We start from the raw sequence: 24649 nt of genomic DNA, 5'->3' as shown, positions 1-24649 counted from the left end.
TTTTTGAATTTTCCCATTCCAAGGTGATATAAAATAAATAATTAATTAGGTAAATTCATAGTTTTAATTCTAACTTGATTTATTTTATTTAACATTTAAGGCAAATGTGATTTCCAAACACAAGATAAGTTCCATATCTCTTTAATTGCATAATTGAAAGCATTACATTTGTTTAACAGTTATTATTTGGCAACAAAGCCACAGCTGGAACTGCCGCCTATTAGCAAGTAGAAGAGTTACCGCGCTAAATTTTATAGCTGGAAGCCGACTAAGGAGACCCTGCTTCCATTTCGGGTTGCCAATTTCCAGCATTTAAGTAGCAGTCTGTAGCGATACGCTATATTGTCTGTGGTAAACATAAGTTGACTACAAAAACAAATTACAAAAACTCGGAGAAAACATGTGAATTTAAAAATTCTTTGTTGCTAAGAATTCTTAATAAAACGTATTTTACTTTTGCATAAAAGTGATGGGTTAGTTGTGGCGTTTCTAATTCAAGCACTTTTGTAAAAAAAATATCATGGAAATCGTCACTAAAGAAAAAAGTATGGTCCCAATGTTTAACAAGCAACATGAGTCTAGAGAACCGAATATTTGTTCTAAAAATGTAGCAATTTCTGTGGAAAATAGAAACTAAGTAAATGGCGCAAAATCATTTTGATCTAGTTAGTTCCGAATTGGAACATTAGGAAATTCCACATTTTAAATCAGTTCAACAACGTTAAATGTGTCTTTCATAACCGTTTCCAAATATTACTTTTTAGTTTAACTATGATTTTATAGCGATTGCTTTTGTATACCTCATTTAGCATTACTAAAATTACGCCAAAAAATGGTCGTTAAGAATCAAGTGTTGCGTCTAATTTTCAAAGATTTTACAAAGTGTCGACAGAAATATTACAGCCGTAATATTTTTTATATCCAATAAAATAATTTGTTAATAATTTATAGGAACAATAATTTCTCTATTTGATGTTTCTAAAGAAATCTCTACTTTCTGATGGTGTAAAAAAATATACATTACTATGGTAAGTTTTCTCAGGAAATGCAAAGAAACGAAAGAAGATTCTACAACTTTCTCAAAATATTGTAGATGTCTTATTAAATATTAACTTTATTAACTTATTTGGTTGTTAATTATAATAGTATATTTCGACTTGTAATTTTTTTGTTTATCAATGTAACATGGAATCTTACGTTTTTCGAGTAATTAAAGTGTAAATTTTAATAAATAGCTCAAAATTGTACATAATGATTAGAAAAAAAATTTCGGATTCTAGTTCGTTTCTTTGCATTTCCTGAGAAAACTTACCATAGTAATGTATATATTTTTTTACACCATCAGAAAGTAGAGATTTCAACGAAGAAAAAGCCCACCGACGTTTTTAAAAAAGCAGATATTTTGACGTGAGAATTTTCGATTGAAAATTAGGGTGCTTTTTCGATATTAAGTAAAAATAAGGTGAAAAAATAAATATTTCAAATCAAAAAAATTACAGCGTGTTTGGGACATAAATAGGTAAGTTTTCACCAAATTTCGTGAAAAAAAAATTTTTTTTTAAAAGATAAAAATAAAAAACCAAAAACTTGGTTATTTGAATTTTTCACATAAATTTTGAGGTTATGTGAAAAAAGTGTAAATACAAAAGTTGTAGATCTTTTTATTACCTACAACTTTGCCATTTAACTTTTTTCCATAAGACTTGTAGTTTTTCCGGAAATCAAGGGAAACCGTTTTTTACCCTTAAAAACTCACCCCCTTCCCCTTCCCGACCTCAGATCGCCCGTAAATTATTTTTCCTTTCATTTCTGTTATATTCTCTTTCTTTTCCAATGGGTTTCATCCTACTATAATTTTTTTTGGTTTCAAAAATTATCGACCCTAGTCTATCAACACCGTTGTTAGTTCTGATTTCACAACATTGAAAATACAATAAACTATTAACGAAAACGTGTTGGACTGCTTTGAGAATTGCTCCCAGAGTGAGGGTAGTGGCAGTTTCAGTGGTTTATTTAATTTTAGTACTTGTTCAAACTCTGTATTTAATATCAATGTGGGTAAACAAAAAATATTGTAAATATTGTTGAACAAACTTTGATAAATTAAAATTTGATGAACACTTTTAATCTAAGGATTAAGTATTTAATATGTTGCGTTCAATACATCTACATGCAATATTTTTTTTAATATGACTGAGACTTTAAGGCTTGAGAATGAATCTATAGAATGTTTTAGGTCAAGGTAGATGATTATAAACTAAACTTTAATTGGTGATCGTATGGATATAATCCAAAAAGGAAGTTCAAAAAGAAGAAAAGTACTTTAACTTAACGAATATTGATTGATGATTTGATTCAGAATGAAAAATTACGTCTGATAACAATATCAGAGTCAAAATAGTCTTTTTATGTGTCGATCTGGTTTTGATTTTTAGAGAAACACTTAAAGATTCATAATCAGCAGTGTAGAAACAAATGATTTCGTCAGCAACACTGACAAAATCAGTAACAGACTTGATCAAACCAGTATTTTTTTCTGTACAAATCGTGTTACACCTTTTGATCGAGAAGAGATATCGAAAAACATTGTTAACAGAAGTTGTTGAGGAAGAAAAGGACTTTTACATGATCTAAAAAAAAATGTTTATGAATTTGAGGGTGTTAAATTTACCAAGATGAAACTTTGAGTTACATAATGCCATGAAAATCTGTGCTTTTGGTGTCCTATTGGCTTTTCCGTTCAGTTCTGGTTTATCTTATACAGGGTAATCGCTTGAAACAAAGCCATAATATTGCTCCTAAGTACTTTTAAAGAAATGTATCTGCTCTAGGAGTTCCAAGGCCGCCCTAATATTCCACTGGAGCAAAAAATCCAAATCTAACCCCCTACCATATCTTCACGGTCTCAGATCTCGTCACGATTTCCCGAATTCTGTTAAAAAGCGTAAAATCTTTCCGAAAAACATGTCGCATGGCTCTTAGTTCCATATCCGCCTGCGGTAATTGGAATCCGAATCCGCCAAACCGTGAACTTTTTTTCTAATCGTCGAAGTATCGTTTTCTAGAGCTGTTTAAAGAATAAATAGACTAGCTTTTTGTCTCGATTCGATTTAAAATTTCGGCAGGACCGTCGAGGTGAACGGGGAGTCTTTTTTTAATTGGTCATGTAATTACTGACTTCACGGTTTTTAATTAATTAGTCACAATAAAGGAGCGTTCCCACGTTGTTTTGAATGCCTTCATGAGATTTTCGTTGGTAATAATAAGATTGGAAAAATGTATTTGCGGATGAATGGAATGAATGTAAGTAAGGATACAAATATGGGAAAATTTAAATTTTAAAAGCTGCTACAAAAACTCACCAAGTATTCCGTCTATAGAGTGATTTTTTCGTTCTGGGTCGTCTTTTCTTCCACCACGAAGCAATCTGCTGATTGAACTGACTGAGGGCGCTGAATTTTTGTCACATATCCCTTCCTATAACAAGAAATATTGATAAAATTTTATTTAGAAATCTAGAACAAAAATACATGAAAGGTTGAGATATTGTTGTTGAAAGTTGTTCATTTTAACATGGTTTATATGGACGGTGCGGCTTTTTTTGCCCATAACTGAGACAAAAATGTAGAAATTGTGAAACAAAACTTTTCCATAGATAGTACACAATATTATCTTATTTTTAATGTAAAACTAATGTAAGTTTTGAACATAGTACAGCTGTATTAATTAGAAACAGAAACCAATAACTGCATTTCTGTCTGACTTGAGGATTAATGTGGCAACGTACCAATCAGCTGACAGCAAGGAGGGAATACATTTGAAAGACTTGATAAAAACGAAATTGATTTCAAACATATACATTTTTCCTAAATCCCATGTACATTGTTATCAACAATAAATTATCCACAACAGATGATTTTTTGTAATGTTTTTAAAAAACTAGATTAATTAAAAAAGACTAGGAAGCTGTGATATATTTATTGGAATAAAAAATACAGTTGATAAATCCTTTTAATATATTTAATGGTTTATAAAAACATCGTAATCATTACCCAGCAATATTTAGGGTTACATAAAGTTTTCTTTACTTGATTAATATAATTAGTAATACTTGAGATAAAAGCATTTGTACGGAATAACAAAGGAACATAAATATTTCTCAGCAAACTTTATATCTAAAAAATTAGTTATAGTTGCAAAACTTTTGTAACATTACTAAAATAGAGATTAAAAACACGAACAGTGAGTAATAATGTAATTTCTATCACAGAACCTTCAAAATTGCATCCAACATTTTCTTTGACTTGGACGAGAGATGGGCGCGAGTGTCATTTCATTTCTTTAGAACTAAATTAACATAATTCTCGTTGTTTTACCAGTTCACATGATTTACGGATTTTAAATAAAGGATACAAATCTTCGCGAGGATAATACGATATATTTGCTATATATAATAATTATATTGTACATAGTTTACACACAATACATTTTTGAACGCGTACGCATCTTTACCCGAATTTAACGCGCAATATCTCCGCTGTCCGAGGTCTGTAGGTTCGCAGTGTGTACAACTGCACTCGATTATTAGCGCTGTTGCCACATCTACATAGTGTTTATGCGTTCATTAAATATAATTTAAAACTACTTAAATATGATATTTTTATGTTGTTAATTTTCAATATGTTTGCTCTGTGCATATGAGTAGATTTCTTTGCTATATAAATAATGTTTATCGCAAATAATTTCCAAAGAATTTAATTTTTTCAAATTGGCAGCGGGCTTTAGTCCCATAAGAAAATCATAGGACTCCCCTGCGCTCCTCACTTCCCTCGGGCCCCGATATACCTCCTTAATTAGAATTATTCGACATTGGAATGTTAAATTGAGTAAAATGAGTAAAAATCCTTTAGTTTGTTGAAAAGAGTGGAATATACAGAGCGTTTCTTAAGTAGAGATCAAAAATCCAGGAGCGTATTCTGTGACCAAAAATACATTTTGTTACATAAATGCGGGGTCGTAAAACAGCGTGTCAAAAATTAAAAAAAAAAGCAGTTTTTAATTTTTAATTTCTAAACCACTTGAGATAATTTAACCAAATTCGGTGTGAGTATTTAGTATGCCAGCAGGTATGAAACAAAAAATTGTCAGCTTTAGAAACTTACCAGTGGCGTAGGTGTGGGTATCATCGATCATTATTTACTAAAAAAAAGATCACCCTGTATAATATTACAAATAAAATCGGTCATCATATGCGCCATTGTATTATCTTCAGTTTTTCTTTCTTTACACTTTTTTTGTATTCCAAACTGATTAACAACAAAACTGATTTATTGGATCAAGTGCATGTTTACGATACTAATTGCAATACTTATAATAATAACAAAATAATTAATTAACAATGGAATTACTTTACTACAATTTATTATAACATTTTTATAACATATGTTGGAAATGGCCACCTTCAGCCAAAATACATGTTTCAGATCTTCTCGAAAGTGCAGCTCAAAAACTTGCACAGGTGCACAATTTGAACATTTAATTTAGTCGATTTTTAGATAATCATTATCATTTTCAGTATTGTGAAAATTAAATTTCAAAAACTTCAAACATTATTTTCTTGAAATTTTTGTTATGTAACACCATAATTTTTCATGATGTGTATGTAGAATGACACGCTCTTTCAAATGGCATCATTGGTCAAAATTGGTTGTTGCTATTTAAAAAAATTGTCGATGACATCATATCTCGAACAACGATGAGTTCACAAATATGGGTCGTATGTCAAAAAGTGCCTTTTTTAAAAACAAAATCGACGTGCCAGGGAATTTTTTCGAAAACTTCTCAATTTAAAAAATAATGAATTTGTTCGTTACTTTTCGAAAGCACTGTATAATAGTTTTCTAAGCTAGATAGATTATTTTAGTTTTTGGTAAATTTGGCAAATGGAAAGAGTAAAATTAAATAATTCAATGAAAAACTTGGTATCTGATTATTTTCACATGCTATTTTATTTTTTAATTTTGTGTAAGCACAAACGCCAATTTCAGTCAAAATAACAATATTTACAAATGTCTAAAAACAAAGATATATCTTTGGAAGTACATTTTTATCTGTATCTTTTTTAGTAAGTATTTTAAGCCCAATGTTATTTATTAAGATTTTTTACTAAAATTGATATTTTCTATCTCCTTTTTCAATTTGGCTTTAAATTTGTAAACACAATGCATAATAGGTTAAATAATAGATTTATATGTAGAAATACAGGTGCAGTATTGTTTGTAGATACAGAAATAACAATTAAATCAAAAGAATAATCATTAAAATGCTCTGTAATTAGAAAAAAATTATCGTTAAACTTGATTACTTATGGTATAATTGAAAAAAGTCAACTTAACAATTATTCAATTAAAAAAATTACAAGCAACTAGAAACTACTTAAAAAAGCAATTAATTTCTAATGAATATAAATAGTTGCAACAAAAAGTGATTAGCATAAGATTTAATAAAAAAACAACGTATTTAAAGTGTATTAAAGAACTAAATTACGAAATTTGGTTTTTGGTATAATTTTATTGCACAAAGAAAATAAATTTTTTACCTTTATCAGCCTGTCCCTGATCTCCCAGGAAAAAATACCGGGTTGCTCCTTCTTCAACTGCTCTATCCTAGTCTCCACCTCCTGGGTGGCCACCCTAGGCTTCGACCCTCCTATCACACCGGGCCTGATGCTGCCAGTTTCCTGGTATCTGTTCAAAATTTTTGACACACAGCCGTGAGAGACACGGAGCTGTCTGGATATCACGCACGGTCTTATCCCGGCGGCCGCCATTTCCACGATTTTCAACCGGATGTGGTTTGGTAAAGGGCGACCGTTGATGAAGACGCCGCCTAGCTGGTTGACTCTTCCTTGACCTGCAACAAAAATAACCTTCAGGGATCTGTTGTTGCTTAGAACGAAAAAGACGTGTTTTGAAGAACTTTGGAAGGGGGTCATTTGAAAAGGCAGTCCCCAAAATGCAGAATTAGCTGAGATCTGTTTATCATATTTAACCCAATGGTAATTTACTAAAGACAAATTAGCTTGAAAATATAAATAGGTATATCGCTTCCATTTTTTTCTATAATAGTATTTATACATATAGAATGGGGTTACATATTGTACCCTCTTTGTCATGAATACTTGAGCATGCGCAGTCACCATCATTTTGCAAAAAAAAATCAACTCTATTATTGTTGCTTGTCGCCATAGTTCTTGATTAGGTAATAATTAAAATTATTTAAAATCCTTGCTTGCAAAATTATACAAAACTTAAATATTTGAATTTAGAAACCACTCTATTATCTAAACGCAAATTATATTCTTATGACATCTGATCCAGATTCTGGTTGTTGATACGTTCCTGTAAATTTGACTTAATCAGGGAATTTTCTTGATCTTTAGGTTGCACTCTGCCTCCCTCCGGTCTTGTAACACATTATGCATGCTGCTAGTAACAAAGCTATGGTTCGTACAGACTTGTAACTTTGTTGGAGTCTCTCTGATGTTCTGAGGTGCCAGAAATTATGTCCCTAGGTATTTGTGTCTTTTCGTCAGTCCGCATTCATAGTATCAGCTATATCAACAAAAAATCGAGATTTCTCAAATAAGTTTTGAGGTTAGGATCAGTGTATGATATAATATCATAAAAAAACACATTATCATGTTTCAGTAACCCCAAAAACATGAAAATTGTCTATTCTTTTGAGGTTTACCTCGCTATATCAACGAAAAATCGAGATTTTTCAAATATTTTTGAGGTTAGAATCGATATATGATATGATATCTGTTCAGATAAGGTTTATGGGTGAAATCGACAGGTCACTTCCCTTTGAATGACGATTTCAGGCTTTTTAGCCTTACAAGTCACTATATGAAATTCGTCATCTTCAATTTTTGAAAAATAACTCCATACTCATGTCCAACGATGTCAAGAGCACCTGTTCAGTCTATTAGGGTATGAATTTGTGGTTAATCTGATTAGTGTAAGAAGTTTATCGGACGATTCTTTATTTTTCTCATACCTCTAGGAGCCATATTATGTCCGCCATCTTGGATTTTTCAATTCTGCCAATTAGTATCTTAAAGTACTTGGAAAGACAAATTTTTTAAGCCGAAAACCATCTTCGTAGGTGCTCCCAAATTTTGGGCATAGGCTTGATCGAATACATATTAGAAGTTGCAAAAAAGAGGGATATTCTGCTTGCTACGAAATATTGGTAGGATTGGTGTAGTTAAAAAAATAAAAAAATTTAAAATATGATATTTAATTTTACAATTTTTCTTAGAAGTGGAAAGGCGAGTATAATCATCAGTATCAGTATCAGTATAATAAAGGATATCATATTATAAGACAGCCAACATTGTAGAACCTGGGCTGCAGAAAATCCTCATAGATTTGTAGAAACCAGTCTACATCCCTAAAATTATGCGTTTGTGTAGCGAAGGAACAAATTATATTAATATGGAACAGAAGAAAAAAATAGAACAAACATACCATATCTCTAAAATCAGCGGTTTTTGTAATAATGACGTTTGAAATGTGATAAATGGAAAAAAATTATGTTTAATCATAAGACATTATTTAAATAACAATTGCTTTAAAATAAATATTCAATGTTTTGTCTGTTTACTTCAATACATTTTTGTGGTCGAAGGATTGTTTCCCGTTGAATGTTTTCAATTACCTCTACTGGATTTCCGGAGACTGTCCTAACGGCTACATAGGAATTATTAACAGTTTCTAGTAAAACGTCTAGTTTAGAATCTGATATTTCTGCTGGTTTTCCTTTAGATAAATCTCTAATTTGGCCGTGCTCAGAAAATTTCAATTCAATTTTGCTGACAGTAGATCTACTAATAGGAGGTCCGTCAGGATGAATTACATTAAATAAATTACACACTTCTTGTTGAGTACGACTCTCCAAATACCAGTCATCATAAGTACTTCAATACGGTCTTTCTCAAATAAATGCATTTTTAAAATGTAAATTAAAACTGACAAAATGACACTGACAAACTAAACGCCGGTGATAGTTTGGTTTTTATTGTCAATTGTGATTTATTCAATACATACTACATCAAAATTGTCAAGGAATGAAAAACGATTAATACGAAGATTTTATTTAAGATAAAATTAGGCTTACCAGGTTGTTTTTGTTGGCTTTTAAAAAATGTTCAAGGATGTTCAATTTGAACATTTTATTTTTATTAAAAGTGTTCAGAATTTACCGTACAACTCAAATATGGCATAATATACAGGGTGTTCCATTAAGAAAATCAATGATGGCTGCATATGTTCTTCTTGAGACACCCTGCATACAATTTTGTCATGTCAAAAAATATCCTCAACTAAAAATATTAACCGACGTGTCCGAGAGTTTTCCCACATAATAATTACCTGAATTTTAAACGAATTTGTTCCTTTCATTATGAACGCACTGTATAATAGGACCCATATTTTTCTACGAGAGATATGGCTCGCAACTAACTCCTTTAGATTATTTTTTGTTTAGATATGTGAAAAATAGTATTTTTAATGTTTTTTTAATTGCAAAATGTAAATTTGTGCATAGCCAGTGAATATGGTAATATAGCTTACTAATATCGCTAATTGTATTAAAATTATACAGGGTGTCATTTAACTGTATTCCCATTATAATTATTTTAGTCCAAAAATCATTTTCTGAAGACAAGTATGGAAAAATCACCACCTTTACCCCATGATTTATGTCCTACTATTTCAAGGTAACATAAAATGACCGCACATAATGTTTGTCTTTGCGGTTAGGCCCAAACGACACGGCTAATTTTTAAAACTCTGCCTCGGCTCATCACGTAAATTATAACCCCAACCAAATTATAAAATAAAAACTTTTAATATCTAACGACGCTTCTGCGAAATGGCCTGCAACTAGATTAAAATGGGCCGACCGGAAATTCTTTTTCAGAATCGGTAACAAAACTATTATTATCATGCACATCTTAATATTCCCTTGCTAAGGACGACTTAGCCTTACTTCAACGTTTATTTTTATAGAAATTGAATAGATATTATCCTATTCATCGTCGAAGGATGACAATGTACTTCTTGTGTATCCCATTAAGAATGTAGAATCACAACAATGAATAAGGAGAAATCCCATTGAGGTGAATTGTAAGTTTTTCGGCCAACTTGACCTGAATCGGAATTTTTTTTCGTAAACAAATCCGGGGTGGTCTTGCACGGCGATTGAACAAGGTCATGCACCATTGGTCGATTTTACACCCAATCTGGTTCTCTCAATGCGGTTGTTCTTTTGATCGGCAAAATATTAAGCCTAGCTGAACAGTTCTGTAGTGTTCCGATGTTTTTAATTATGATGTTTGTAGACTCGTTGCAATTTTCTTCTTAATAAACTACAGATAATTTTTAATTAAAGAAATTTGTACTATAGTTGAAGATATGGTAAAAAAAATATGGAGCGTTTAATATTCTTAAATTGATAAGAGGCAATTAAAACATGAATGCAAAACAACGCTTTTATCCATAATCACATCACAATCATATTTGTGGAGTCAGAATTATTGGAATTTAATAAAGAAATATTCGCACGTCTTGATATTTCTTACTAGTATTTAATGAAACGTGGTAAGTTTTGGGTACTGATTGCTGTGGTACTTTGTCTATTGTCTATTATTTAATAAACAGTTTTATCTGAATTTGGTAAAAATGCAAGAAAGTAATTGTGTTGATGTGGCTGTTTTTGGAGAAGTTCAAGAAGCAATATTCCATTTAATGCCAGCGAAATCCAGGGAACATTATGAAAATGTGTTCGCCAAATTTAACGAATGGAGGAAAAAACGGAGAGTAATGACAATAAATGAAGAAGTCATGCTATCGTATTTTTTAGATTTGAAGAAAAAATATGCAATTTCATTTATGTGGTCGAAGTATTCGATGTTGAAGGCTACTATAAAGGTCTACAAAAATATAGATATTGGAAAATATAACAAGCTTACTGCTTATTTGAAGAGTGAATCGAGAAGATATAAAACAAAAAATGCTGCAGTATTGGAAAGAGCACATATTGAAGAATATTTGACTGGGGCTTCCGATAAAGAATATTTAAGTAAATAAATTAAATTTGATTTATTATAGGTTTATTATCTTTTCATTATTCTACTACTGAAATAAAGATACTTTATTCCATTAGTAAATAAAGTATCACTTTAGACGGTTCATATGTGTGGATAAAAGTCCTACTATAAGGTGATTGTGGATAAAATAATTTTCTCAAGATACAGATGTCTATATAGAAGATGCAGAAATAGATATATGAGTACCTACGAATAGGATAAATGGATAAAAATGGAAGATAGATAGATAATACAAATGAGCGTAAGAAAAACTTTTCGAAACACTTAGAATAATTCTGTTAATTGTTACTATGCTCCTGGTTTGATATATGAATGAAAATTAACATAATATACCAATTTAAGAATATATGGATATAAATTTTAAAGCATAGCAGCTACCTCTTAAATTAACATATAAATGATCAACACGGTGAGTCTGTGTGACCAGTATCTGGTAATTTAGGAGAAACGGATATTCCTATATAAGTATTTGATTATATAAAGATCCAATACCAAAAAAATTATTAAATGACACATATTTTTTGTTAATTCTTATTTAAATGTTTTTAGTATTAATTTACAAGTTTCGTTCCCATTTAATTCTGCTTTTTTTTTTCAGGGAAAGCAATAAACAAAAGGTGGCCTGAGTGTATTTAGAAACAATTTTGAAAATAAAGACGCTTTGATAACATACCACCGTTTTGTCAGTTGTTCTATGTGCGTATATTTGATAGTACTATTAATATTCTGGATATTACTATAAGATTTGTTCTTAGAGCAATCGAAAAAAGTTTCCAACAGTGAGACGCATGCGTATTCCGATATAATGCTTACATAAGGTTCAAAATTCATTGGTTCATGCGCTACACAAGCAGCCAAACCTGGAACACAATTACAGAACTGCCAATGCTGTCAAAGATCGTGTAATGATTTTGACATGACAGCATTTGTGTCATCGATATTTTGGTGTAAAACTGAAAATCTAAGAGGACTATTTATAAATAAATAGTTTCAGAAATTTTAGAATCTGGTCAAAATTTGATGATCTGTTCAGAATTTGGGCATGTCATTTTTTTAGATAAATTGTGTTTGTTTGCAATGATCTACTTATCTACGGACAAACGCAAGAAACTTCGGAATTTATTTGTTGTGAGGATCGTACAATGTTTCAACAAACATGTAAAACAAAAGGACCCTTAATAATCAATTAAAAAGTTAAAGCGAAATTTAACGTAATAACATTTAGTGTAGAATATAACAATCACAGAAGACGTAAGGTATAATACAGGGTGGCCAAATGAAAACGAAACAGAGCCATTTTCAGGAACTGCGTCAAGATTGTAGAAAAACGCTCAGACCCGTCGATTTTAGATTAAAGGGGGACATTCTTTGCTGGTATTTTTGACTCCGCCACTTTCACCCCCAAGCAAGGGTAAGCATCACCCCAAAATATTTAAATGGCATTGGGGGTTGAGTAATATTTCTTTTGAAAGCTCTTACAATTCTCTTTACAACAGACTTTAAATTTTATAATTCCGCCCAATACTTATTAAGAATTTTGATTTTAAAGTTGAAACTTATGTACAAACAATTAGTAACGGTAAAAATGTCAGTCATTCGAGTTAAGTACGCCAATGGTATAAATTTAGTATTTCTTGCGTTACATTGGTTTTTGGCGATTTGTTATCACTTTCGTAAAAAAAACACAATTGTAAAAAACAGAAATGAATGCTATACACACACAATGAACGTAAAATTAGTGGATTCCAAATTATTTTCTAGTATTATTTGGAAGCGTTGGTTGGTAGTTTATTTAATTGTGTTTTTGAAAATTAAACACTATGGTTTATTCCATTGCGGAAAGGGTAGATATCATTTCGCTTTACTTTATGAACAATAAATGTGCGAATAGAACAGCTCAGCTATTTAATGAACAACATCAAGATCGACATGTCAGGAGGAAGTATGTTCTAGAGTTAGTAAAAAAATTTCAAGAGACAGGGAACGTAGCCAATAAAAAACGAGAAATTGAAAAACCTATAGTTAATGAAGCTAGTGAAGTTGCAGTTTTGGGACAAGTTCATCTTGATCCTACATTAAGTACGAGGCAGCTGGCATCTGTGTCTGGGATCAATCGAACTAGCATACAAACCATTTTGAAGAAGAATAAATTCCATCCATACAAAATACATTTAGTCCAGTAATTTCATGAGGATGAATAATGAGTGAGCGAGCAGGGAACGATCCACAGTTCCTTTTTAACATCTGTTTTTCTGATGAATGCAATTTTTTCTTGAACGGGACGGTAAATCGTCACAATTGCCACTATTGGTCCGATTCAAACCCAAGAGTTTTTCACGAGGTGCATACACAGCAACCGGAAAAATTAAATGTATGGGCTGGAATTTTCGGTGATCGGCTGGTGGGTCCTTTTTTTCTACCTGGAAATTGACTGGCCAAATGTATTTGCAATTACTGGAACACGCTATTGACTCTGCCTTGACTAATGTTATTAAAAATGTTCCAGAGTACGATGAAGATCATTTGGTTTTTCAACAGGTCGGTGCTCCTCCGCATTATGTGTTAATTGTCCGTCAGTATTTGGACAACGTTTTCTACAGAATTGGATTGGAAGAAGAGGCAGCATTGAGTGACTTCCACGATCACCGGATTTATCGCCACTTGATTTCTTTTTGTGGGGATACCTAAAAAGTAAAATCTATAAAACACAGCCAGCGTCGTTGGAAGATTTGTGTCAAAGAATCGTCGACGAATGCCGTCGAATCACTCCGGAAATGCTTCGGACTGTGCGCGAATGTTTCGAACAAAATCTTTATTCTTCTATGGAAGCGGGCGGTCATCAGTTTGAACATTTAATCAACTAAGTAGTATGTAAGCAACTAAACACAATTTAAAATTTAAAATCTAAATTTTTTCAAAGTATTGGGCGGAATTATAAAATTTAAAGTTTGTTGTAAAGAGAATTGTAAGAGCTTGCAAAAGAAATATTACTCAACCCCCAATGCCATTTAAAAATTTTGGGGGGATGCTTACCCTTGCTTGGGGGTGAAAGTGGCGGAGTCAAAAATACCAGCAAAGAAGATCCCCCTTTAATCTAAAATCGACGGGTCCGAGCGTTTTTCTACAATCTTGACGCAGTTCCTGAAAGTGGCTCTGTTTCGGTTTCATTTGGCCACCCTGTATGTATATAAGATTAATTACCCCCTTTTTTGGATTAATGACATGATATTGTCATCGATCACGTACAACTAAGACATTTGATAGATTCGTTAAATATACAGGCAACCAATATTTCAGGGCTGGTACTGGCAACTAAAAATCCCTAAATCACCAATATTATTGACTCGTTTACAATGAACAATGGCAAACTGTTACGTCTACGCTTGAGGTCATGCGATCGCTGATTGGTTGATTAAAATGTCGTGAAAAATTACAGGTGTGAAATATAATGTTGGATTTTAATGTAACCTTATTCTTATTGTTTCTATCTTACCGAAATTTAATTGGCAACGTAAAGGAAATAAAATTACTGCCCCGAACAAAATTACTGGTGACGTGATTTGTAATCATTTGAGAAACTTTAAGGTCGATAGCAGCGATATAGTAAATTATAAATACGACTATATGGCGTATAACAAAGAAACACGTGTTTACTGGGCCTACGAGGTGTCAAACCAGATATATCACAGGACCCGAAAAAGTGGCCAAAATGTTGCCCGAATCCCAAATGAAGAAATTAATGAAATTTCTAAGTAGCAGCTTTGTGTTGGGCATTAGTCGGCCCACAAATCGTTTATGTGTCATCTTTCAAAAACGAATAAAACACCGATTTTATTACGAAAATCTTAAATAAGAAGGATGCTCTACCCTTAAGCGCATTTTTTATTCTTGGCATTTCTCAGTCAGGCGACGGCCACAGTTTCAGTGAAGCGGCACAGACAAGTCTACAAACAAAAATATGAACCTTCTTAAGGTCCGAGTTTCATTTTATATTTATTAAAAGAAGTGTGTATGGAAAAGTACAATTTAAAAAAATGTAATTTCTCCACAATTCGGAACCTAGCTCACTCAAGCATATTCTACAAATGCTTTTATCGCAATATAAGAAGAATCTTATTAATAGTTTCTTTTTTAGCAACTGACGACACAAGAATACGTATTTTGTTAATAAACGATTATTAATGTAAAAATGTCAATTCATTATACAGTTTGGTGTAATACATAGCTGAAAAATCCCATTTTCTTTTTGTAAAACATAACTCGTGACTCTACAATTTATTTTTTCCCGAGTTTTACGTCTGTGCATAAATTTAATTAAAGTAAAAAATCATTGATATCGATTACATTCCACGATCTGTTTCGTATTAAAATTATATTATTAAATATTCAGTTTGTCAAAGAAAATACGAGTAAATAAATTTAGTTTGGATGTCATTTCGAAAAAACTAGTAAGGTCTAAGGTAATATAGTGTTTTTTCAATATCTAACTTCAATTTCTACGCATAATTTGATATTCATTGACGTCAAACTTAAAGAAATATCAAATTTTTAGGTAACAAGTTTCAAGTGACTGTTACAATTGAAAAAAAATGTAATAAAATACAAGAAAAATCTATTTCATTATTTTAAATGAAGCAGATTTTTTTTAATTAAGTTTGTTGGATAAAACGGCTAAAAATTGATGTAATTAACGATTTTATATATTGTTAAAGCATTTAATTGAATATTCTACACAAATTTGAACGCAATAGAGTTAAGATATAGAAAATCATAATTTCTGAACCAAAAGGTATGTTTTCCATAGCAATTTTGCCTAAACGAGCAATATATCCTAATTGAAAATGGATACAGCAACAGAATTGGTCTGAAAACAGATGAATGACGCAGACTTTTTTCTACTTGTTAGGTAAATTAATTATTGAATTAAATAAATGGTAATTATGTAGATAATTGTATCCATATATTTAATTTATTTCAAAACCGATCCTGCATTGTCTGAATACATATTATATGGAGTGTTACAAAAAAGTAAAACGTGCACAAAAAGGGAAAGATTGATCTTTGTTGAATTCTGGGATATATTTGATATAATATTACTGTATATTTTAAAGAATAATTTTTAGAAATAATTTTAATAAAAATCATCATAACTTTTAGAAGAACCAATAAAGATTATGAAGATGTTCAGAATGACCAAGAGCACCAGTGTGGGCGAGATGTAATATGTAAAGCATATGCCATACCTTTAAATGTCATTGATATTTTATGACTACTGACACAAAGTGACCTACCAATCTGTAGATTCTATGAACGCTGACTAGTATCGTCTAAAACCACAAAAATATGTTCTATTTTAACTAAGGTTCCTATTTTTGAAATTTTTCTGAAAAGAACAAAATGTATCAACGACTTTGGAATATATTTGTCTATTTCTTAAAAATAAATGCAGCTTTGACTCAAATTGTTTACTGTATTTATACAATCACTGACAAATCATAACTTAACTGACATCTTAGTAAAGTAAACGCAAACTGTTTTTGTCAAGTATTTCAAAAAAGCGTTTGTAGAATGTTTACTACTATTTTACTATGTCTACTGTAAATACAGTCATAACCCTAGTCAATTTTGACGAAAATTAAATTATTGTTAATTTAGTAGGTCGAAAACGACAAACCGGCAAAATATACCATCTGCATGTATTTCCAGAAGTCCCAAAACAACTCTAAAACCACCTAAAACGCTACAATAATACAAATTTTCTCTGTGCACCTTTGAAAATTATACATGATTTGCTGAGTCTACTCACAAATTCATCTTCGACGCTATATGCCTTGGAAACCTTAATTATAATAAATTTATTTATAACGCCCTTAAACATCGACACAGTCTTGTAAACATAGCGAAATGTAGAGGTTTACCATTTTCCTTCCTATTAGGATGCAGAAAAGTCCAACCTGCACAACATCGAAATGACTCCGACCGGACCGCTCCTGCGCCCAGCGGTCGCAATATACAGATTCTGTATACTTTTTTAACATCTAGCTTTAAACTAACGGTTCCTTAAACACATCTAATGTTAATTTGAAAGGATTTCATAATAAAATATCTATATTTTAGTTTATATACTGTGGATATTTTATGTATTTGAATTTTGTGGATGCATGCAACAGAAATTATAACAAACAAACTTTATTCCCGTAACAAAATTTGCTTTTTTCGGAACTTTTTTTGAAAAAAGAACAGTATTGACACGAAGTGGTATTTGTATTATTTTCGATGTCGGCAGAAATAATGGCATTCTAGCTCTACGGAATGCCAAGTCGTGTTCAACTGATCCATATTTCCTTTTTGCTTAGTTTTTTGCTCGCTGTAGCACGACAAATTAATATTTCATTACAAACAACTTAACGATATCCTTTCTTTTCCAATTTCCTAATTATTAACACCTGATTCTGGCTGACGCATCGAGACGGCGCTGGAAAAAAAACCGAAACCGAATTAAACCCGAAACGAAACCCGGTAGCCGCGACCGCCGGAACAAAAAAGCGTCACGCATCGATCTGCGATCGATTGTTTTTTCCGAATCCCGCTTAATTCAATAAAATTAGGTGCCACACGGGGCGAACCCAATCGATTTGTGAGCGCGGTTTGCCGCTCGCCTCGAATCGGTCCGAAATCAGGTGTAGGATCCGACTGATGAAAACAGACATTAGCGAGATCAAAGTGGCCGCTGACCGGGGCCGACTTTTCATTTTGTTAAACGTCCTCACGCCCACCTCGCACACAATCGGACGGCGACGTTCGACTGTTACAAAGGCACTCTGGATGCACCGAGTCGAGCGCTGCGGGAAAGTTTTATAATCTTGGACGATTCTTGTGCGACTTTGTCAGAATTGTCGCGTTAAATTTGGGAGCAACGTTTATAAAAGGCCGCGGGGCGGTGTGGGCCGCAAATTGAACCCTGGGGCACACCTATAGTTAACTTTCGGGCAAAGAGAACTAAGAAAACTCTAACTTATTTATTTATTTACGTTAGACTGTTCCACGTGTACAAGAAAATCAATTACAGAACAGGAGAAGTATATAAAGACAAAAGCAAAAATATAACATAAGAATATACAAACAATAGAAACTATAGAAACTAACAAGTAATAATCATTTTAGGTAAAAAGTGTTTGTTATTAAGGCTGTAATTAAAAATATCTATATCGTTGATATTACAATTGTTACAGGTTAAAAAAACAGGAAAATATTTAAGAATGTTAGTACAGCCGGCCGGTAGATAATACGTTATTTCCTCTAGAACTAGATCTAGGGACAGCAAAAGATAATTTGGATAAAAACTTCCAACAATCAATTGCATCATGCATTACTTTTTGAGGAAAAACCTGACAGCAATATTTCAAGAGAAGTAACAAAATGAGATTTTAAAAGTTCATCGTGTTGATGTCCAATGGGAGGGTAAAGACCATCAGATTTAAAGCTGAAATATTTTAAACTGATTCCAATTTATTAGTGTGAACAGCGAAGTGGGGGGACCACACAAGAGAAGCGTTTTCAAGTTTGGGCCTTACGAAACTGAAATAAAGAAGTTTAAGTGCGTCGATATCTGTAAAATCACGACAATTACGGACTATAAAACCGTATGCTCTGTTAGCATCAGAGACGACAGTATCAATATGATCACCGAAAGACAGTTTTTCGTCAAATGAAAGACCAAGGTCACGTAAGACTGTTGGGCGCGTCAGCACAATATTATCAACACTATAATCAAACTTTACACGAGTTAATTTATTTGAAAAAGACAACGTTGCACTTGCTTGCATTCAAGATTAATTTATTTTTATCGCACCAACTTTTAACCTCGTTAAGATTATTTTGAAGCTGAATGCAGTCGCCAGAAGTTGGAATAGATTTAAATATCTTCAGATCGTTTGCATAAAGAAGGAAATATATATCCAGGACATCAACAAGATCAATAATGAACATAACGAAAAGCAAGAGTCCGAGTATCGACCCTTGAGGCACACCTGAAGTGGCTAAGTACTCAACCGATTTAAATCCATTATAATGTGAATAAGGGAATATTATGTACCTACTTATTTACTTAAGTAAGTCATATTAATTCCTATTCAAATATTTTATTTGTCTCGATTCGAGTAAAGAACCATTTTCGATTTGTGTTAAAACGCTTCTAATAATGTTCAAGGTCATACCTTGTTTTCAACGCCTTCCCAGTTAGAAAACTTAAATATCGTCAGTATTTTGAAAATTTTATATTTTCCGCAAATTTACATATAAAATGAGTAAAGTATATAATTTTAATACAGATTTTAGCCCTCTTTCCGTTTTTGAAATAAAAATATCACAAAAACTAAAAATATTATCACATTTAATTTTATGTCATCGAGTATATCTCAAAAAAATGCCTATAGAATGTTCAAACCGTTTTAAGATATCTTGAAAGGGAAACGAGAAATAGGCACCAGTCAGTTTAGCCAAAAATCAAGAAACGCCCTGTAACGCCCTCGAAAACGGTAACAGATAAAAAGATGCGGTTTGCGCCAAGAACTTTGGACTCGTCTATCAGATTTGCACTATCTGTGACGGATTCGCAGTAACCTTTGAAAACCGACCAATTTAAAAAAAAATGGCATACAAAATTTACACAGCTGTGGCACTTGTGACCATAATTTAAAGAGAAAATACAACTAACTACAGTTTGTACCACACATTTCCAAGAAATTGTATTAAAAATGTATTTAATTTGACTATAATTTTGTTAAATAAATTCACGTTCCATTTTGCTATACGTACGCATCTTGTGTTAAATCAAAAATAACACAATCTCAAAAATTTTGGGATATTGGAACTTTTACTAAGACATTGCTGGTGAGAAATTTTAAACAATGAGTACACTCACTAATATTAAAAAAGCCAGACGTAAATATAGGAAGAAAATAGTACATTCTTGAAAAAATACAAACGATATTCAAATGTAGTCAGCAAACTAATTTTTAAAACACTGTTTCGGGGGCGGTTTTATCCGAAATTTTCAGTGAATTTATAGCAGTTTACAAGCTGACTCTGTCCTGGTTGTGGATACTTCCAGTACGAGAACAATCATGGAAATTGTGTCTTATGCGGTGATCAGGAATTGTCCTGTTTAATTGCAAATCATCTGGGTAGACAGTCGAACGCAGGCCTCGGTCGCTTTACAGTTCTTGTCGGCTAACTTTGCCACATGAGTGAGAATTTTGTCGTCGAAAGCGCTTTGAATCAATTGTGTCTGTGGCTGGTTAACAACGTCGCTTTGACCTCTCTACCCTTTTCCAGAACTTCGACAGTTTAACTGAAGAATTCGAAAGTTGCGTAAATATTTCATCATTTTCTCTCCGTTTCGCTCACATGGTTGTCATTCGTTGTGCCCGAGAGCTGTAGTGAAATGGTTGTGTTCTCTAAACAACTTTGGAAAGTGTGGCGATTTTTGATACCTCCCACATCATAATCTCTTCGAGTCTCTCCATTTGAATTAATTTACTGAAATTAAGTAGATAGTATAGTTGTTACGATGTCAATTGGAACCTGTAATTCTTAAAGCACAGGACCGTATGCACTTCTCCTGAAATTTCTTCTTATGCTTTGACCATGATGTATCTCGTAATTTATACTCGAATAGCAATTCGGCGAGTCCGGTATTGGTAAACTAGTCCGCCTGATGTAGAATTGACGGCGGCGCGCTGGTCGTCAAAACAAACCTGTATTGGTCCACTAGGTCGTAAATAATTTTTTTGTATGGTACACGGGTTCACTAAGCTTTGCCGCTTTGCCAGTGCCGTGCAGAGCATTGCTTGGCGGGGTATGTTGTTGGTATAATACGTATATTATTTATTAGTTGATATTATTATTTGTTCATATCGTAACCAGTAAATGGTAATAGTTATTAAAATAAATGTTATATGTAATTATCTAGTAATTTAGCGTGACTCTCTGGAGACTCTTTGAAGCGGAGGATAACGAAATAACTCGGGAAAATTCCCAAATAGTGGAACCGGTTTTCGTCGAAAGTACCGAAACAAACTTAGAGTTTAAAAACAACGATTTACACGTAAAAAGTCAACGTATTATATTGTTAAATATATATGAATGTTTGAAAATTGAAAATAGTGACACTATGTGATAAAAAACTTAGGAAACGGATTAACGAATTAACTAAGATATCCAAAAAAGGCCAATTTGTCGCGTAATTAAAGAAGGATTGATCACGGTACAAAAAGGAAACGGAAAAATACAAAATTAAAGAAAATTGACGATTTTACCAGATGTAATGCGGCGCACAATTTATAATATGTATAAAGAAAATAAAGTTCCTACTTTAAACATGATTCGAGATAAATTAAGTGATTGTCCTGATTATAATTATAAATCTTTAGATATTTTATGACAAGCTTTATTACAATGGGATATTAAACATAAAAAAACTTGACAATCGTATGGTAATTATATGGTAATATGGCTCGGAATATAGTACATCTAGACGAGACAGTGCTAATTTTTTCTGGACGTCTATGGATTCCGTAGAATGTACGAGTTAAATGTTTTTATGAGGTTCCAATTGAGATCGTAACAACTATACTGAAGTTACAACCCAAGTATGTACAATTATCTGATTCTTTAGCAGTCTATCAAATCATAGGTACTATTGTTATTAATTTTCCCATGATCATGTAGACCATTGGTAGGTAATATAATGTCTAGTATAAACCTACGGTTTCCAAAGCCTGTTTGTATCCGCTTTGCAGATTTTGCCTTTTTGGATGTCGTCGCTTGCAGTAGAAACATAAATGATTCACCGTCGCATCGTTAAGTGTTTTGGATCTGTGTTTGTGGTTAGTCAAGGGGTGACTTGGCTCGAAACTTGAGTATAAAAAACTCATGTTTGTCTGCTTTGACCAAGTGTCTTCTCGGTTGTTTCTGGCTGTCGTTCGTCGTGCCGCAAGGCTCTAAACTAGTAGTTCTGCTGTCTAAACCACTTTGTGTTGAAAATTCTAAAGTGTGTCGATTTGTGACAAGATAAATCTCTTCGAGTGACTCTTTCTCTGAATTAATTGAACAGTATAAAGTGCACATAAACTAATCTTTTTCAAGTCTATCACGGTCGTCTGGTATTTTGCATAAATCGACAAATAACATCGCCCAAACCAGCAGATCCGCTCAGAGCGTGCAGGCCGCTACCGAGCGTCAATTACGGAAATATTCCGCCGCGTTCGAAGCAGCTCTTCTTCTTGTTTCTTCTCATTGCCCAGTCGGCTACTAGCGCGCTGGTAAACACGTCCTTTTTTTCTCATCGGCCCCCTTCAAGTGATCCACACAAAAATCGAGAAAAAAGCCCGTTGTCAGATGATGTATAATGTTATCCCGACTAGCTTATGTCAAAAGCGCGCGATAGCATCTTAATGCCTCTACGGAAAACCAGCTCCGGCCCGTATTATTAACTTATCTCCCAATCGGGCGGATTTTAATATTCATGGTGCGGGTTTTATCAATCTCCGGTCGCACCTCAGGAAAAAATCCGTGCCTTAATAGTGACAAGTTTTCAGATTAGGTGTACGTCGCGCGCTGCCTCAACGTGTTTGTAAAAGTGGTCGGGTAATCTGGAAATTATCATCGCGGTTATCGCCTAATCAAGCCAATTACTGAATTTGCATTTCTAAGAACTGAGCGGTGGGAAAGAGCAGACTTTAGATTATGCTGCGATCGGCGAAGACGCGCAAGAACTCAAGACCAAGAAAAAACTCGACTTAAAGACGAATTACTAGTAGCTGAATGCAACCGTAAAGTAAGCAGATGTTTTTCATGCTGCATCGCACACAAATAAGGTTTGTTCAGAAAATTACACAACTTTTTGAATTTCGCGCTAATGAAGATATTTAGAGATATGCGGTTGGCAGCATTGCGTTGCACATAACCTCCTCTGTAACCACATGTTCCTGAATTGTGCATATCTCATTTAATTTTCGTGAAATTGCAATTAAGTGCAACGTGTTTAAGTGTTAGTGACGAATTTTTAAATGCAACGAAAAATTTTGCATGAAACTGCGGAAAGCTTTCGCGGAAACGGTTCAACTTTTGAAACAAGCTTACGGAGATGATGCTCTGGATCATACGCAATGTTACCAATAGTTTTCACGATTTAAATGTGGTGGGAAGTCAATTGAAGATGATCCTCGACCAGGAAGACCTGGTGCGTGCAAATCGCTGATTGGATGCCAGAGACACTGCAGAAGAGGTTAGCAACTCAATTGGGTCATGCCACGAAATTTTGACTGAAAAATTGAAAATGCATCGAATTGCTGCAAAATTTGTTCCTCGTTTGATGACAGAGCAACAGAACAGAGCAACTCCTTGAATCCAATGACGACGAAACATTCATTCAAACGGTCATACCGAGAGACAAAAGCTAGGGTTACGGTTACGACATTGAGGTAAAAGTTCAATTATCATAATGGATTGGCGAAAGATCTCCACTTCCCAAGAAAACACGTCAGTCTTTGTCCAAACTGTTTTTTTGGACCTAATTGAATGGGCTCATTCAGCAATTTTTTTTATTTTCTTAACGGAAAGATATTGTCTTAAGGTTCTGTGCAAAAAAATTGAATTTTACATCACCTACACAAGTCATCCAAAAATAATCATAAACTGGCACGCTGAGTATCCGCTGAACCGGCAGGTGTGACGTCACCACATGGGAAACCGATGCCACATCCTTGCGTGTGTTGTCAGTCAGTCGGGTAGTCGAGTTTTAGTTACCTGTTAAGTTTTGATTGAGTACGTCTGTCGTTAAGATACCGAATTTTATTAGAAATGTGGAAGATACAGTACAGAAAAAAATTACAAATATTGTATTGTTCCCCAGTGGGAGAGAGCACTACTGTGAAGACGCCTAAGAAAATAATAATGTTCCCGTAATTCTGTTATGTGGATCTAAAATCAATAGTCTGTTAGAATCTACTATAATTTGTTTTTTTTATTTCTTTTATTTGAAAATAAACTCATTTTGAAAGCAACAAAACTACCCTGCGTAATTTAAGTATGTAATAAATACGTTTGTATCCTCTAGAAACACTATACAGGGTGATTCAGAACTTATCCAAAAAAAAATTCTGGATGTACAGGGGACCCTTACAAATACAATTTTGTAAAGAAAAAATCAAAAAGAGCAGTTCGAAAATGATTTAAGAATAGACTTCTGCACGGCACTGGAAACTGGTCCTCTGTAAAACCTGACCTAAAAACCTAAAAACTTTTGCAAAGAAAGAAATATGTAAAAAGAATTTTAACGCACCTATTTTATATCGGCAAATTCAACTGCTTTTGCCTTTATTAATTAATAAAATTAATTTGTGTTTTTAAATAATAAAATCATTTGACATACCCGATGTTACAACAATTGTTCAAAATTTTATCCACCAA

General features: G+C 33.0%; 1 protein-coding gene across 1 annotated transcript in view; it reads right to left on the bottom strand.

Moving 5' to 3' along the window:
- LOC108905256 (protein gooseberry) overlaps positions 1 to 24649 on the bottom strand; it is a 48392-nt gene that overhangs the window by 19418 nt on the left and 4325 nt on the right. Inside the window, exons 2-3 of the mRNA XM_018708060.1 lie at positions 6599 to 6912; positions 3363 to 3477 (exon numbers count right to left, since the gene is read on the bottom strand). Of these exons, the coding sequence (XP_018563576.1) occupies positions 3363 to 3477; positions 6599 to 6912 (429 nt within the window). The remainder of the gene's footprint in view (positions 1 to 3362; positions 3478 to 6598; positions 6913 to 24649) is intronic.

This window comes from Anoplophora glabripennis, unplaced genomic scaffold (genome assembly GCF_000390285.2).
Source record: "Anoplophora glabripennis isolate ALB-LARVAE unplaced genomic scaffold, Agla_2.0 scaffold15, whole genome shotgun sequence".
Taxonomy (NCBI): Eukaryota; Metazoa; Arthropoda; class Insecta; order Coleoptera; family Cerambycidae; genus Anoplophora; species Anoplophora glabripennis.
This window is presented reverse-complemented; position numbering and strand designations above follow the sequence as displayed.